This window comes from Trachurus trachurus (assembly GCF_905171665.1).
Source record: "Trachurus trachurus genome assembly, chromosome: 3".
Taxonomy (NCBI): Eukaryota; Metazoa; Chordata; class Actinopteri; order Carangiformes; family Carangidae; genus Trachurus; species Trachurus trachurus.
Genome location: NC_139893.1, coordinates 12,822,899 through 12,841,900, shown reverse-complemented (window position 1 = coordinate 12,841,900; position 19,002 = coordinate 12,822,899). Strand labels below are relative to the sequence as shown.

General features: G+C 40.9%; 1 protein-coding gene across 1 annotated transcript; it reads left to right on the top strand.

Moving 5' to 3' along the window:
• Positions 1 to 628: 628 nt before the first annotated feature.
• dbndd1 (dysbindin domain containing 1) lies at positions 629 to 17,237 on the top strand (the record flags this gene model as incomplete). Its single annotated transcript, XM_083969356.1, has 4 exons — positions 629 to 1,084; positions 4,048 to 4,191; positions 9,363 to 9,500; positions 17,083 to 17,237. Exons 1-4 carry the CDS (start codon positions 1,054 to 1,056, stop codon positions 17,235 to 17,237), a joined length of 468 nt encoding a protein of 155 aa, XP_083825482.1. The 5' UTR covers positions 629 to 1,053.
• Between the last annotated feature and the right edge of the window lie 1,765 nt (positions 17,238 to 19,002).

The following is a 19,002-nucleotide window of genomic DNA, read 5'->3' as shown; positions in this document are numbered from 1 at the left end:
GCCCTTGTTGGTTGTTTGTATTTTGTTGTTTCTGGTGGTTTTCTGGTGTGACAATGTTATCACATTTTATTACTGCATGTGTCAGGTGCTGCCACTAGAGGGCGAGCTCTGCTTGCAGAATTTCTCTCAGCAGAAAGGAGCACCATTTCCTGCTTTTCTGAAGGTAGCTACTGAATTCAGCTTTCCGCCAAGCATTACAGGCAAGTAACTGAGTGATAGGTGAATGTATTACTTGTCATCGCTCTTTTGAGTCGCATAATCAAATGTTATTCTTTAAACTGTGTTAAATTGGATTATATTTTATTTTAATTATTCACCTTTCTTTCATCCAGGCACCATTGTTCTCTGGATACGTTTGGGATGAACTGCTCCATCATCAGGTTTAACAACTTCCCTATAAGTGCATCCATGCATTGTGCCATATTAATGCACATGCATACACAGGGATACTCATTCACACACGCACACAATCCACCCCCTAGAGTGGTCCATTACCCTCCCTGACTCCCCATTCTCTCCCTCAGTCTGGGCAGGCTGCCAGCTCAATCCTCCCTTCCTTTCTCTCCCCCTCTCCCTCTCCCTCTCTCTCTCTCTCTCTCTCTCTCTCCCTCTTTTGCTCTGGATCTCTCTCTGTGTATTCTGTACATATCAAGCCAAGCCTCACAATGCTGCGCTTACCAAACCAAGTGGCTTGGAAATGTGAAGTGATGTCGCTGTTCCCAGACCCCCCGCACTGTGGTGGACTCGCTCTGTGAGGCAGTGCAGCACTCAGACAGCGCTGATGGCAGAGTGGAGCAGGTGGACTGTGCAAAAGGGGAAACCAACATCACCTGTTTGGGAAATCTAGAACAACAGAGGACAAAAAAAAGAAGGAGGAGCAGAGTCTTTGGGAAGCTGAGGTCTCGCTGTATACCCACCCCTGCTCTCTTTCTCTCTCATATGCACACACACAGACACACTGTCCCCTTGCCTCTTGCTTCTTCCCTCCCTGTCTGCCTCCTCCACTCTCCGATGCTGGTGTGGTGAACAGCAGGACACTCTCTGCTAAGCTGCATGGAGGCACAGGGAGGGGCAGGGAGCCCAGGTAAGAGCCATTTTCTATTCTTTCTTTTATACATGCCACATCCTTTGTCACAGTGCACGAGTCTGGCATGGTTGTTCAGTGTCTTTGTCTGTTGAGTGACTTGCCTGTCTGCTGAAATTGTCTTTCTTCGTATGTTCATGTTGTTTGAAATAAGGGAGACACTTTCGGAATGGTTGGACCAAAACCTCCATGAATAATGGCTGTCCTATGAGCTCTCCTTGAACCATGTCACTGCATTTTAGTTTGGTCATAGTCAAGAGTTACTGATGTATGTTAGGTTTAAATATAGCAGTGCACTGGTGCTCTGTCTTTGATCATTTTCTCCACCTAGGATCCAGTTGTGGAGCGTCCATTTCTGCATTTGAGCTTCATATTTAATTTATTGCTTCACAGCACAGGTCTTTTTTTACATGTGCACACCATAGGTCAACTACACAAGAACTGGACCGATTAAATACAAATTGCAGCACAACAGTGGATCCATCTGGCCTTTGTGTAAAAGGCCATCCAGAGAAGCCTGTGCTGTGTGGCATTTCACAATGCCTCAGTGCCACTATTGTACTGTACCATCTACACATTCAAAGGGTTGATAAGTTAACTGTTCACATACAGTGCAGGTTACATATTGTCAGCTTTTCATAGTGTAAAAGTGAGACAAAGCATTAGAAGGGCAGTTTATTTGTTTAGTCAGTACATAAATTGCATCTGAATCTACAGTGTGCACCCAACTACCATTAATATGCTGCTTTATTACTCTATTATAACTTTGGGTAAAACAACAACATCTGTAGCCATTACAAATTAAATAGACACAACTGTGTTTTTGTGTTAATTTGTTTGCTTATTGTTCACATATCTAATGCTGAGGGCCAAAACAACCTGCCCATGACTAATTCCCCAACAAAATGAGATTGAATTAGAGGGGGAAATTATTATGATGTATCACAGAACAGGGTCACAAGGTCTGACTTCTGAGTGCCAGTGTTTGTATTGTGGTACAAAAATAAGAGATTAGCTGTTATTTCCAGCGCTACCTGTGAGGATATCGTCAGGATATAAAATTCAAGGAGGAGCGAAAGCAGCACACATGATGATCTGGCAGAAAGGGTGTTGAGAGAGCATGTTAATTCCTCCTTCTTGAGCTACACAGTCAAATGTTGATTGATTTATTGAACTGAGGCATTGAGTTTGGCAAATGTACAGTAGCTTGTTCACAACTTCCCCTACCCCCTTCTCTCTGTCCACATCCCTCTCCCTCCCTCCCTCCCTCCCTCCCTCTCTCTCTTTCTTTCTGTGTCTGTGTCAACAGCTCTGTCCATCTTTGCTGATTCACAGACATTCACGGCTGACAGCTCTCAAGACAGGGCCTGCAAAGGGCACATGTGATGTGTGAGAGCTGACTGTCCTTTACCAGCAGTAACTTAGATTTCTCAGAATTTGCTTGATCTACTTCACAGTCGTCTCAGCAGGTGGTGGCTCCATCAGGCCATCTGTGTAAACTTGTCCTCCTTTCCTTGTATCCTTGAGAGATTTATTTCATCCACACTCTAATATCATGAGCATGTATTGGAAAGTGCGTGCATCTATCGTCACTAAAGCAATGCGACAAAGTGAATGCATAAGATGGATGGATGGTAAAAAGGTCAGGGACAATATTTTTAGCGGGATCTTGGTAATGAGTGTTTGCTCAGGAATGTTATGGAGAGGGAAATCAAAGCTGCTGGTAGACAGTCTAAATATTGAACAAACATTTCATTATTGCAACAGAGGTAAAGGTATAGCGTGTCTCCTCACGGGAGAAATCAATCAATATCCAGCAATGAGTTTCTCAGGGTGAAATAACAATCTATCATGTTCAGGCTTGGCCTTGGCTTTAACACATTTTTCATCTGAAATGAGAAATTCAACTGTCTCAGAACATATTGCAAGCAGAGACAGTATACCAGCCATCTGGTGAGACTCCTTAGGAAGCCATGGTGTACTCCCACACTACTTTCCATCAACTCTGCATATCATAAAACACCCATAGTGCTGTCATCTCTACTCAGTGTTCTCTCCATACACACAGTCTTTTTCTTTTCTTTTTTTAGTCTTTTTTGCTTGTAAATGTCAATGTTTTTATACGCAACCTGCATGATGTGTGACTATAGAATAGTCCATTATCATGTTACTAAGAAATTCATCCTCATGCAATAGCAAATGTATATTTAATTCTGAGGGTTTTTAAAAATGAAATTGCAGTGCTTCTGTATTAATATCCTCACCTAACTCAGCCTCCATTGTGTTTTTTTATAGCTGTCTTAAAAAGGACAAACATTTAACCTTGATCAGGTTTAACCAATTTAGAGTTTGTGCATACTCATGCATTTGAAGGGATATTTTAAGTGCCTTCTATTTTCAGACTTTGTTAACAGCCTGTCTGAACATGGTTTTCTATTTTGAATGGATGTTTGAGATGCTTTGTCAGCTGGCTTGAGTAAAGAGCATGACCAGGCTCTCTGATTACCTTTTCTTTAGAGAAACATTAAAATGACGATACTGTGACAACTGTTGAATTAGGTGTCTACCTGCAGCCAATGCAAACCACTCTCCTTTCAAGGAATGAAACTTTAAACATCAACGATACATGTGCAGTGTGCACAACAGGAATTCAGAGTATGTACGAATGTTATGAAAAAGGTAAAAAAGGACAGATAGTAAAAATGGAGATGTTCAAGTATTACGGACAGTTAGGGATTAATGTCAAGTTTTGATTTATAATTATGCGAAAATATAACATCCAAGGAAGATGAGCAGTGAGCATAACTGTCAGACACTGGGGTGAACATTGACTTCTTTCACACTCGTGTTTTCTAAGTAATTTGTTCCTTTTCATTACCCCAATATGTAATTTACAGATAAGCCAGTGGAGCAAATAATCCAGCATCTGTAAAACCTGTTCCTGTATCTGTGTGTATTCATAGAGCCCAATAAAGACATCCAGAAGCTGCTGAAGCCCTCCAGCTCAGGCGACCTATCCAAGGAGTTATTCCAGCACCCGCCAGGGGAGGAGGAAGGCAGCCTGTCGGGGCACACCGCGAGCCTGCTGCACATCACTGAGAAAAGACGTGAGTACCGGGGGGGGGGAAAGGGTAAAGAGGGGGGTATAAACAGTGATGAATATTCATTGGTGGTAAAGAGGTGTTGCAGCTAAGCATAGGTGGAAATGTCTAGAGCAAGATCCCTGATCAATAGCAAGAATATTCAATAAAGACAGAGATAAGGGGGGAGGGCAGAGGATTTCCTGCCTCCATTAAAGAGAGTCTTATCAGTGACAGTCACCAGTGAATGAATCTACAGTAAAATATAGTAAGACACAATGGATGGACGGTGGGGTCCAGGGTTGATCTTCTCTGATCTTGAAACCCACTGAATGATCTCTGCCTATTTTAGGTATTCTGGTCCCACATTCTCAAAGGCCGCTGCGGCTTAGCATTGGTTGAAAGAACTCATTGTGCATCAGTCCCATACAGAGACTTCCCTGTACGTGCCAGACTCAGAGACCAGAGCACAGAAACACAGAGACGGATACTGGGGCTACATGGGTAACAAGGCAGCCTTTATCTGCTTCACTAACTAAACACTTTTTCAAGGGGACAACTCATCCAGAGGCTAATGTCTCTGTGATTTAATCTGTCCCACTAACTAGCCACGCCACCTGCCAGGTCAACTAATAGTATGTGGCAAGAGAGGAAGAGGCAGTCAAGTCAAGTATGACATAAAAAGACCATTGCTTGAGTTTAAATATTTAAGAGGAAAAATGCAGCTAAAATACCGTCCTGAAAATAACAGTGTCATCCCTCCTCCTCGATCAGTGTCATCACAATATCAGCAAGGGATCAGCTTCAGCAGTTTATTCAATTGAGATATTTGTTAGGGTTTTGTCCACATTGACACAAAACCCACGTTGCAGCTTCATGCTGAATGGCACACAAACAAATACATTCCTAGTGCTGCAGTTTTTAATTCAGAGAGGGAACCAGAGTCGCTTCTGAGTCATGTGCTACATTTATTTTTAGGCTCAGAGCAAACAAGCTACATTAAAAAAGACACACATCTTGATATCCCAGAAATGAGCAATTTGTCACTATTATGACCAGTAGATGTGTATATATGTGTCATATTGTGATTGGGTGGATGTTCAAACATTGATTAAGAGTTTCTGGTAACTGCTGGGGAGTGGTCAGAGAAGTAAACGTGTTTATCTGTTTGCACTGATCTTTAATACTGTAGCAGGAGCTGGGAGATGGATTAAAACTTGGTTGAGCTTATTTCCTTCATAATTAACACATGTCATGCACTTGTCAACTAACTTTACTCCATCAGTGGTGGTGGACAAAGCATGCCATGCTGGAGAATAGTTGTGTAACATGTTTTAATTTGATGGGATTACATTGAAGCACTCACTGGTTTGCACCTTTTTGTGTGTACACTCTCCAAGTTAGAAAGTTTTCCTTTTCCTGTCAGCTGTGTATGGACATCAGCTGTGTGTATGCTCTGTCTGTGAGTAAAATTAAAAAACAACAAACATGACAGAACATATTGTTCAGAGAAAATATATTTCAGCATTGTGTATTTAATATTCTGTCTCCGTAGTGTAGCCTTGTCGCAATTGTCTTCGCTCTATCAAATCTCAGACATCATTACAAGCAGCTCAGGCTGGATTGATGACCTCAGAGCCCTGACGGGCCAGAAGAGAGGGAAGGGGATTACACACATCTAACATGCAAGGCACATCCCTTCTGCTCTATTATCCCTTCTCCCAAATGTGAACTCCTCCCTCTTACCCATCCTCCTTATTCTTTGTTCCTTCAATTGAATCCATCTGTACCTTTCTATACACAAGGAGAGAGGAAAAGGGGAAAAGAGACTGAAAATGAAAGGAAAACCTTTTCATTGGACAAATTCAGAGCATGCAAACAAAATATATGATATATTAAAGGACACATCACTTTTCAGTGAAATTAATTACCTAACTACAAAGGCATGGATATGAAGTGTTGGATTAAAAACATGAAAAGATATGTCGTACAAAAATGTGTGGGCCACGAGGCTGCATGCTCGCTGTAGGGAGAGGTAAGGAAAGGAGAGGCTTTTACATCATTCATCTGCTTCAGACACAAAAAGTCTCTTTTTTTCTTCTTTTTTTTAGTCACAGCTTGAATTCTCTCTTGTGGGTCCTCCCCACTTGATGTCTGGGAGCTCCCCTGATTGGCTATTTAGAGGAAGGCAGTTGTTTCAGTGTGACTGCATGGGAGAGAAAACGTACTGATCAATTATTCAAGGAGAATGGGTGTGGGAGAGAGAAAAAAAGGAGATGGGGGAGAGGTGGTTAGAAAACAAGCGCAGCAGAATGGGAATAACCTTGCAACCAATCCAAAATAAATGGCAAGGAAATGAGGCTGAGAATGTTTTCCTTTACAAAATGCTTTCCTTCCTCTTCATCTACATTCCCTTTCTTCCCTCCCTGTCTTGTTGGTTTACATTTACCTCTCTACTTCGCTTCATCTCTCCCTCATCTCCCATCATCCTGCCTATTTCTCTTCATCTCCACCTCCACAATTTCCAGCCTCCCTGTTTCACTGCCTTCTCTTCCAGAAAAAGGGGTCAAAAAGACTGATAGCTCGAAGCAAGTGCCTGGCAGTGTAGGGAAAGTAAACTATATTCACATTCAAGAAGCAGTCTGAAGTAACATAAATATTAGATGCATAAATAACAGGTGCTATGTGATTCTTGTCAACCACACTGCATGTTGCGGTTTTGCTCCATTGAATGTAAAACCATTATTGCTGTTGCTGCTGTTAAATTGTATGTGGCTTTGTGTTGAGTGGTGTACAGATGGAGACCGATTAAGCTTAACCCTTTAATTAGGTGTCACATTCCCAAGTCATCAAATGGCTAATGTATTCATTGATTTTGTAATCAGTCAGGTAATCAGGATGGCAGAGCAGGATTAAGAATACGTCTATATCTAAGTGGTGACTGATGGTTAGATGAAGGCAGTTAAAGATCTGCTAAACTGCTGGATGATAAGTGGACGTATGAGACAAACTGTGACATGGACAGATGAGTCAAAAGCTTATGTGTGACTATTCAATAGCGAGGATGAAAACTGGTCTCTTTCTTTAAGATTTGGATTATAACAGATTTCCTTTTATGTTCAGTAACGTCAATGTCTGCAAGTTAGATCTTTAATATTGGGACAGAAGTGGCCATGCTTGTATTTGAATTTGGAAAAAAGTAGATGGGGAGGAGAACAGAGGTAAAGAGACATGTTTTACAGGAATATGTTTTATTGAGAGGTGAAATAACATGTTAAAACCATTACACTAATATTGCTTCCATCCCCTCTCTTTCTCTGATACTACCATTCTCTCATCTCTTTGTCATTCTTTGTCCCTGTTTTTCTTTTTCTTTTTTACTCAATTACAAATTCTAAATTCATTTCCTCTGGACTGGAGCATTTACATGCTGACTGGCTTTGTTAGTATTCATACATAAGCCTATGAAGATAATGTTGCATGTGACCCAGTCCCTATGCGTTTTTTCTCCTTTCTTTTTTGTATTCTGCCCTAGTACCTGCTTTCTTAATTTTCATTCCAAGGGTCTCCTGATATTTCTGCTGATACATATTTTTTTTGTATATTTTAAACATGGCAAAATGACCAGCCACCACTTCAGCATGATGATCAGCCATCTCTAAATCAATATGTGGTCTATCAAGAGGATGATGCTGAGAATTAAATGTACTAGCATAGACAAAGAGCAGAGCAGCAGGAGAGTAGGCTCTGCTTCTTCAGCCTGAAGCGTTGCCCTAAACAGCCTGGAAAACAGCAGGCAACAAGATGGGATAATAACAGCTTTCAACCTGTCACATAACCTATCGCCCACAAACAACCAGTCAAGTGTTTCATTCAGACTTGACGTTGCACAGCAGACCAGGCATCCACTGATTCATTACGAAATACAAATGCATCTCCATCTGTCTCAGTGAATCATTTCTCTCACTACAATGGTAGATTAGTTCAGCTCTATTACACCTAATTGGTTCCTAACTAGCTGATGTTGGGCCAAGCAGATGTTCTTGGACCCTTGGACATAACATTAAAGGGATAGTTCACCCAAAATTCAAATTGCACTCATTATCTACTCACCCTCATGTCGACTAAGGGCTGGGAGAAGTTTCAGAGTGCTCCGTGCCTTCTCTGAGTTACAGGGGGTCTCGGCATAGCAGTGCATGTCCATATAACGGTTGCAAATGGATACCACTTTTCTTCGTAACAAAAAGACACACCAAAAAACATCCAAATACCTCCATGCTGCTCGTATGTAGTGTCCGTCTTGTATTGAAGCCCCGAAATGCGAAATTGTTCTGAGTCTATATTTCAAGCTTGTTTGTAGCGGAAGCTCCTCTTCCCGGTCCGTCCGAATCTCGTGTGATTTGCACTGGTGTCAGTAATCGCACTGACGCCGGCAACCGTTATATGGACATGCACTGCTACGCCGAGACCCCCTGTAACTCAGAGAAGCCACGGATAACTCTGAAACTTCTTCCAGCCCTCAGTCGACATGAGGGTGAGTAGATAAGGAAGGGAATTTGAATTTTGGGTGAACTATCCCTTTAACATTTCAGTTTTGGTGACAGCCTGATTGAAATGCTGGTTCTGGTATGTTGATGTTCATTACATGTGATATTGATCCTGTTTGCAGTAGTAGAGTACTGGCTTGTAGAGAGGCATGTGCAAAAAATGAACATGTGGGCACCCTAGAGAAAAGTGAAGGTCACAATCCTTCAAGAGCTACTTACAGTATTTTCCTCTCCGCTGACTTTTGCTCATGTTTCAATTCTTCAGTCACTGCCTACATTATAGTAACTCTCTGACTATAGAGGCAGATTGTAGAAATCCACCGTGACTGAAATACCTCTGAAAAAACACTTACCTTTACATGAGATGTGCAGATAAAAGTGGATAACTGAGTGAAAATTATATATTTATTGAAATCGATCTTACAAAAGCACCACAAGAGCAAGATATTGATCTGATTATGAGCAAGGTAGGGAGTCAAGAGCGTTAACAATGGTTTGAGGAGCTCTGTGTTCCTAAGAAATACAGTTTATCCACCACTTCTTTTAAAGAGACACTTTTCTTTTTGCACTGTCAGCAAAAACGAGTGGATAATGTTAATCTCTCAACTTGGCTCCAGACTAACAGTGAAGTGTTTTGTCTCTGTCTTGCAGAACCACTGAGCAGTGTATCTTCTTTAGAGGTGCACTTCGACCTCCTGGATCTGACTGAGCTGACCGACATGTCTGACCAGGAACTGGCTGAAGTCTTTGCCGACTCTGATGAGGAAAACCACAACGAGTTCCCACCAGGTACGGCCTTCTAAAAATCGAACCGCATAAATAAGTATAACAAGTAGTTTGCATAGAAATCAGTGCAAACCATGAAGCATCTTCACTGCACATTCTCACTGAATTTCAACAATTACAGTCAGTTCAAGCTATAAGTCATAAATGTGTACATTGCGCAGATGTGTGCTGTTTGCTGCGTTAGCGTTTGACATCTGTTGTTAATGTGTGCAGACAGATTGGACAGATTTGCTAACCCATGGCCTACGTACACATTTTGATTTATGAAAGTGCCAACAAAAATAGTCGCAAACAGCTGCCTTTGCTTGCAAAATACTTTTGTATCCTTTCAGTGTGTGTGTGTGTGTGTGGGTGTGGGTATGAGCAGGACTTTCATTTCATTATGGCCCAGCAGGGACCTCAAAGCCCCACTGAGCTTTAATGGTTTGAAATGTCACATTATTTCTCCACAGTATCGTTCCTGGATGAACTTCCCTTGAACTGAAAGTGAAGTTTAACTATTTTGAAATTGTCTTAGTCTATACTCGTATTAACTAATAACATTTAGTATCACATTTAATTCTGGAAATTAAAGGATGCAATGTTGTGCTGCATCACACTAGTCCCCTATTTGCAAATTAGTGACATTAATTGGTTACACTATATGGGCCCTACACCATACTGTATAGAGGTGAGACAGTTCACTGTATGTGTGTCAAAGCAGCAGGTACATAATAAAAGGCGAGCACATCTTTCTCCTGAGTTGCAAAAGTAAGCACAAAATCTTTTCCATGTTTTATTTATGACCTGGGAGCCTCATCCTGCATGCGGACAGTGAACTCTCTCCTCCACAGACACCACTGCCTCTCAGCATACAAACACGCTGAGCGTTTGAAATTTAAAGGTCTACTGACACACTTTAGACAATGTGTTACAAATATTTTGTGCATGGACTGATAAAATATAAAACCCTCATACTTCGGGTTTATAAGCCCAACAAAGAAATTCATCATTCTGGTCTTTCTTTGACTTAAAGGGATAGTTCACCCAAAATTCAAATTTCACTCATTATCTACTCACCCTCATGTCGACTAAGGGCTGAGAGAAGTTTCAGAGTCCTCCGTGCCTTCTCGGAGTTACGGGGGGGTCCGCGCAGCAGTATTTGTCCATATAATGGTTGTGAATGGTGCTCACTTTTCTTTGTCCAAAAAGACACACCAAAAAACATCCAAATACCTCCATAGTGCTCGTCTGTAATCCAGGTCCCTCTTGTGTTGAAGCCTCGACATGAGAAATTGTTCCGAAAAAAATTAAATAAGTTTATATTTTAAGCTTGTTTGTAGCGGAAGCTCCCAGTGTCTCAGTTCACTGCTCTTCCTGTGTCAGTGCAAATCCGGCGGAACAATTTCTCATGTCGGGGCTTCAATACAAGAGGGACATTACAGACGAGCAGTATGGAGGTATTTGGATGTTATTTGGTGTGTCTTTTTGGACAAAGAAAAGTGAGCACCATTCACAACCATTATATGGACAAATACTGCTGCGCGGACCCCCCCGTAACTCCGAGAAGGCACGGAGGACTCTGAAAATTCTCCCAGCCCTTAGTCGACATGAGGGTGAGTAGATAATGAGATTTGAATTTTGGGTGAATTATTCCTTTAATTGAAACACACATTTTGTATTGTCAGACTTCACACTCATTCTTGAAAGGCAAAACTAAAACTTTACAAAACAGGATTTTCCTCACATTCAATGTCAGGCTGCTCTCACTCAGATTTCCTCTTAGATTTCTTACTACAGTATCTCCTCTCTTCTTCCTTCAGTAACATATTTCCCTCTCTACTTTCTCTTTTCTGTATATTACTAACGCTCCTTATCATGGCACAGCTTGTTAAGTGTGAGTTATGGTCCCAGTGGGCCATCTGTACGGCATGCTGCTGTCTTCAGCTCCACAGATGATTAAATTAAACATGTTATATCTGCTCTTAGTGCAGAGGCCCATCATATGTCCAAGAAAGAACACTTTTCTTTGTTTCTTCATAAAAACTAAATGGTAATGGTCTTCATTTATATTGTGTTTTCTAGTTTTAACGACCACTCAAAGCACTTTACATGTTGACACAGTACTTTTACCTACATATTGCATTTTTTTTCTATCATACACACACATTTAAACACCAGTGATAGATTGGGGGCAATTTTGGGTTCAGTATCTTGCCTAAGGACATGTGGACTAGAAGAGTCTCTAGGGGTGGGCATTTCTTAAGTAGTCTAAAGTAGTCAGATAAACAGTTTTACTAAAACTGAAAACAGGCATCCTGTTTATGATATACAGCAAGAGGATTTCCACTACTGATAGTATTAATGTAACTGTAAAGCATGACAAAATTGTGGTTGCCCAGATGATCACATATCATGGATTTACTGTACCAGCTTAGATGAATCACAGCTGCAGATTTATTCAAACTGGATGGAAAACATTTAACAGTGGAAAATTTCCATCATGATCATTTGCTAACTTTCATCTTTATTGTCTCTTGAGGAGAAAATTTGATTTACAGTAGGAGGCACAAAAACACAACATTAGAGGATGTTGACTATGAATGACAGTAGTTACAGAAAACAACCACATAAAAATGATGTATCTAGTCATTAAAGACATAATAAAGTGCTACTGAGCAGTGTGGCCGAGGTTTACTTCAAATTAAGCACATTTATTGTATTTGGAAAGGAATATTTAAACATATTGCTTTTAACCCTGGGGGACCGCATCTCCACCCAGAAGGAAAACAAGATGCCAGATCACTACTGCTTATATACTTGCACAGAACGATCATCAGATTACAGAGAGCATCAGATTCTAGTTCCTCAATGAGCTCCTGGTCTTGTTACTATTAGGAAGTAAGAGTAATAAAATCAATCAATTATTATCAGTTTTGATATTAAATGTATAAAATGGTTTTGACACTTTAAAATGTGAAACCATATTGTTATACTTTTTTTTTTTTTTTTTATAATTGACTACATATAATGAGTTGACACAATTAATCCAACAGTAAAAGGATTCAAGTCTCTTCAGATTCGACACATACTTAAAAATCACAGTCCAAATCAGTCTGATCATCAAATCTGTCAATGTTCACTCAACAATTATTAAACATGTCTCAAACAATTTGACTTCAAACAACAACAGGCCAGTAAATGACAGGAGTTTTTCACATGCAGTACTCTCTACACTTACTTCCCTCTACATTGAGCCTATGTTTCCACAGCTGAGCAGGAAAAACAGTGTTTGTGAGCCACTCTTTCCGGGTGTGGCCCTGTGGTGCAGATGCAGGAGATCCAACAGCCACGAGCGCTCCTGTCTCATTAAGACGAAGCCCTGCTGTCAGCAGCTGTTCACCACGATTATGATTTTAAGTGGTTTCAATGACACGGCCTCAGATCTGTTAGAACAAAAAAAGCCCTATAATGATGAAATGCTAGCACTCTGAGAATATATGATATATTTGATTGTTAAATAACTTGAGAGAGAATTTCACAGTGAGCAGCATGTCATTCACTCTCGCTATTTTTACCTGCACAAATCATGAATTAAAATAGATCAGTCATCTGAGGATGTGGCAAACATTTCCTCCTGCTCAGAGTCTTTAACCTTGAATGAATCGGCTGTGAATTTTCTCAACTTACTTCCAAAAGTCTCTCACGTCTTGAGAGGTTTATATCTTTCACACGGCATAGACACAATCCCCCTCACCCACATGCTCTGCCTCTTAGCTCGCCTTTATCCTTCATTCCTCGGCTTTCTCTGCCTGAGATACGGCTTTTACAGAGGAGGGATAACAATCCCAGATAGGAGCAGTTGCCAAGATGGCTGCAGACAGGCAGTGTAGCACAACTGCAAAGTGTTTTGCATCATGTCAGAGTTATATGGCACAACATGATGTTTTGATATTGATAGATTATCTGTATCGAGGCCACAGACGAAGAAAAGCCTGGTACAAATAAGTGATAAGTGTGGCTTGCAATGTGTGTATGTTTTTATTTAAACTTTATTTGATCAGGATAATTGACTGTGTTGTATTTGGTGAATGATGCCTACTGTACATCTGCCAGTGGTTTGAATTCCACTAGGGCTAAATGTCCATGTAATTGTAGCGTTATGGTGCTGTATTTGGATGAAAATGTTGACTGACAGCGGTGTGTGTGTGTGTGTGTGTGTGTGTGTGTGTGTGTGTGTGTGTGTGTGTGTGTGTGTGTGTGTGTGTGTGTGTGTGTGTGTGTGTGTGTGTGTGTGTGTATAAAGGATTTAGACAAACCTTATTGCACAAATCTCAGCTGTGAGAACCAGCTGTTCTTTTTCATCTGTATCCCCTAAAACCTATTTCATTATTCAGCCCTCTGACTTCACACAGAAAGTTTTTCTGTTTCTTGAACAACCTTGATTTAGCTACAATGATGAAATATTGCAAACCAAAATCGTTACAAAGGCAGTTTACTGAAACATTGTTGGTTTATTTGTTCATAACTTCTGTCAGTGAGGTGGTGGAGAAAGAGAACCACTTTGTTTTTACTAATTCATATTGTGTCAAAGTTTGCATTATGAATGTGGGTCAGGTGGTGGCGACTTGTGCTGTGCTTGAGCTTTAGACTCTATGGGAAAGTGCTGATTGTGTGGAGGGCATGTAGGAGTTGAGGGAGAGGTTAAAGGAAGTACAGAGAGGAGGAGAGGGAGGAGAGGGGAGGAGAGGGGAGGAGAGGAGAGGGCAGCATGAGATGGGTAAGCGAGTTCATGCTAAATGTAGGTTCCTGAATAATTCAGTTTTCCCTGCAAGAAACAAAGTCCTTCAAAAGCCATTTAAACACTTATCATAATCTAGGTAACTACAGGATCACATTATTTATAGATACTTGTGTCTTGTTTGTTTTCATTTATCCTGCTGTCTTTCTTCTCCATTTGCCCTTCACCCCCTTCCCATCTTCCTCTCTTTCTCTCTCATCTATTGGCAGCTGACATTTTCATCCTATTATGGACAGTTCAAGTTAAATTAGCGAACATTATCAATTGCACTTCATGACTAGACTCCTGAAAGCTTGGAACAGGGAGGTAATTAGTGTTTGATCAGGCGTCTCTTTCTAGAGCAGCTCCAGAGACACAAAAGAACAAAAGCTTGACTCTGTCCAGTTGGTTATTCTCTTTGTTTTAGAGCCTAATGAACCATAACGTTTACACACATCCATGACGAAGCACCACAGGCATGGCTTTTGCTTCCTATTCTTTGTGAATGGAGCTGTAACACGGTCTGAACCGATGACATCGCAAACTATAACCTATTGTGTTTCTGTTTGTTGGACTTTTTTGTGATCAAGTGCTCTGAGCTGTGTATTAGAGTGGGTATTGGCTGTAAGGATTTGGACCGAGGATTTCTTTCGTGATCATGTGACAGGCTGAGGTTATGTAGGAAACAGGCAACAATGAGGTTTGGAGACAAAAGGTGAAAGAAGAAAGTGAGTTCGATTGATTGTCCGTGTGTGGTTTGTTTACACCACAGAATACTCTCATCTATCTCATTTGATTGTTGCGGTGAACACATTTGAAACATCTAGTTTGGTGTTAGCAGTGGAGCAGAGAGAGAGAGAGGGAACGTTCTCGTGGAAACACGACCCGACATCATAGTGGAAATCTACAACATTCGATCAGCACTGGCAAAAACACAACAGGCCTAATCAGTGATGTCAACGCAGGTGTTTCCAGTCTCCTTGCACCTGCAGTGATGTCATTGCCATGGATTTGGCCAGAGGAGAAGCATGATTGAAGTAGCAGCTTTCTGTCTTTGTGGCGATTCACATTTTATTGCCTCACTGAATAAGTTTGTCTGAATGTAAAAGGTCAAGTCTCAGCTCAACTTGCTGATCTTTGGGGCCACTCCAGGAATTAATGACCATTATCTTTGCAAAAGACTTGCCCCAGTTCCCCAACACCGATTGGGTTGTGCAAGGATTAGCATGTGAAAGGACTGTTGTTTCCCCTAAATACAATACATGAGTGAGTTGAAGTAGAGGGCAATTTATTGTTGTTTGTATTGTTTTTTGTATGTACATGTGCGCACACAAAGACAAAGTCGGTGTTGTACAACAGTCACTTTGCCTGTTCCTTCACAGGTTTTCTGTAGGAGAGCCTCATGTTAGTTGTTTCAGTTATGCAGCAGCATGCTGACTGAAGAATCTGAATGGCTGCTTGCCAGCAGCACAGAAGGAAAACAGCACAGTATCCCATAGCTTAGGGTATTCTGTGAATGTGACAGTGAGAGGGACAAACAGGAGGAGAAGGGAGAAAAAGAAAATCTATTTATGTTATCAGAAGCCATGTAATTAATTTGCCTATTAGATGTACAAGCATTTCTCACTGTGTCTGTTTCAGTTATTTAGCTGATTTCATGTTCATCAGTCTGTTGATTAGGTGTTAAGGCAGAAACAGGTCATCAGCAATCTGAGCAATGTACAAAATGAATGTGAAAAAAGGTAGATGTTCATTACATACCCACATTTAAAGTGCATAAATTCAGTAGGTACACATCAAGCACACATTTATATAACCACAATCAGCAGGTGTTTGTGACACTCGTTGCAGCAGACTCCTTCGTGCAGTCGAGGAGGTTGTTGTCCTGCTTTTTAAAATCCACTGGAGACGCCATCAATCTTCCAAAATCAATATGTCTTTTCACCCCTCCCCTTTCTCTCTCTTTGTCTCCCAGTTTGTGGTATGTCTGAGGACATGGGTGTGGCATTTTGGAAGATATATAAGCCAGATACCGAGTTTAACATTCACTTAGGAGACTGAACATAAGACTGATATGGGCAGTGAGAGGCAGAGTAAGTTGTCAGGTCTCTTATCTGTCATTTCTTCTGCTGCCTTGCTGTCTGCTAGGTAGGACATCACCACCAAGTGGTGTGAAATGGCATTGGTCACAGAACTGGAAAAATGTTTATTTTAAAAGTACAGCTAAATAAATAGTTGATATAAGATGGCCATGTTGTTGTGAGTAGCAAAGAGATCATGTATGGTATGTAATGTATTTCCTGGTTAACGGAAAGAAAAAGAAGTATTATGTTTGAGTAATACTCTTGTGTAGCATCTTAGATGCATTAAATGTACATCAATAAAAATTTAAAAAAAAACTCTTTCCACATCTTTGTTGGTCAGTCTCTCAATTTCACAGTCTCTTAAAATGCAGGCAATGCTGGTATCTTGGAACAACAATCTGTGGCCTGTCAGGAAATGGCTGCTATGTGTGTTTGTGTGTGCAGGCATGCTGCATAAACCAAAGGCTTTAAATGGCTGGGAGAGAAAAAGCAAGCAGCAACTGTATTAGGGCCTCTGTTGCATTTAAAGAGCTGAACTCTGGATACTTTAGCAGGAGTGGAGCTAGGCGCCAGTAAACATTAAGACAATTGTGGTTTGTTTGAGCAGTGTGAAATATGACAGGTGTTCAGCGTGAGCTCTGTCTGTTTACATACAGTATTTAATTAAAAAAACACTGCATCTATATTTATGTCTGACTTTGGATTCCTGTTGCTAAGAAGTCGCTGTGTGTTTCCTTTTCAGGTTCCCAGCAGCCTGTGCTCCCTAGAGGTGGGTACATGCGCTCCCCCTCATGGACACGCTGCAGCAAAGTCGAGTCCCCGCGAGAGAGAAAACACCACAGCGACTCAGACACCGCAGAGCCCTTAATGAAGCTGGAACGGCCGAAGCAGCCGTGATGTCTGATGAGGGACGGTCGTACCGCAGAGAGAGAAAACCCAGAGCCAGACAGACACAGCCAGAATGGGAACACAAAGCGGACCAAGAGGCCCCCCCATCTCCCACCGTCCACTCACACATAATGTTTCATGGTGCTGAATAGATGAGTTCAGATTGAACTCTGGACACTGTGCTCTGTACTCTAACAAAAGATGTTGAGATGTGCGATACACACTCTACTTCTCTCTCTCCCTTCCCTCTCTCTCTCTCTGTCTCTCCCACACACACACACACACACACACACAGCCATTGTGTTGTTCATGCAAGGGGGTTGTCAATGCACTCTGGGCTGCCAGAAAAGTTTCAGTTTTGTTTTAATTGAAAAGACAGGGTACGAGGTCAGCAGAGTAACAGGACCTCCATCCTCACAGCCTCTCAGGGTGGGAGATAGTTGCTGGACATTGAGATTGGCACTGAAAGTTGTGTCCACAGCATGAGGCCAGATCTTCCATGTGAAGTTCAGACACTGGGATTCACATTGAATTACCGGGACATGAGCCGAAACATTAATCAGTAACGTTTTTTTCCTTTTCCTTTTCCAAATACAATATCACACCCAGGCTGTTACTTTATGTGCTGCTTTAAATTGTTGACACGGTTTTATGTTGCCAGTAAATAAGGTAATTTGAAAAGTAGGTCTCGGTGAGGCCAAGTTCAATTCATCAAACCTTCTCCATCTTAATAAAGAATGTGTGTAATTATTTTAAATGCCTAAAAAAAATATTGCACTTCTCTCACTAAACTGTATTTACAGTGCCCTCCAGAATTATTGACACTTGGTGCAGATGACTCAAAGATAAACAGACCAAGTAGCAGCTTGGACTTTTTAATACTCAAGTCACTTTTTCTTTCCATTTGTTTAAATTACCTTCTTTCTACTTTCCCTTATCATTTTGAAAATGATACCTGCCACATGAATCGCTGCTAAAATTGAAATTGGTAATCCAAAGCTAGTTAAATTTCATAAAGAGACAGGCATGAAGTAGATGGGTAAAACTGGGGGCAGTCAGAACTGCACCAATATCAGGTGGATTTGCATGAATGCCAAATATACAACAAAGTGCCAACAATTTTATAATCATCTTTTATGAGATGACTTTAACCTATGATGCAATATTTATCATCTTTCTAAGCAAAGGGAATAGCTAAGTTCTTGATTTATTTATCTCACGTTAAGTTTGTCTATACCAGGAGTGCCAATAATTCTGAATGCTGTGACACGATGGAGCAAAAGTGAAACTTGGAAGGAAGAAAAATAAATAAAAGCCTTGAAAAAGTTTGTTTGTGTGGTTGGTCAAGTTATACAGTCTATACGTCATCACATACGAGTATTAATTTACTATAATTGTAGTGTAAATATAAATATATATTGTAGTATAAATGCATGTGGCACAGTGTAACGGGACCAGCTGCAAAAAGTATATTAGTTTAATAACGATGGGTTTACAATTTCTCTTGTAGATACCAAACCCAGCTTAAGAGTGAGTGTGGGGTGTCACAAAAAACTGATCTATAAGCAGTTCTTGTTCAATTTTTTTCTGATGCAGTTATACCTCTAACACTAATCCTTTTGCATTCAACATGTTTCAATCGCTATCATCAGAATAAGATCCTTCAAAAGAAGCTGGCATGACTCAGTGGCCTGAAAATACTGGGGGAAAATAACCCAAGACAAAGCAGTGGAGTATAAAAACTGTTTAATATCGTTGTGAGCCACAACAGCCT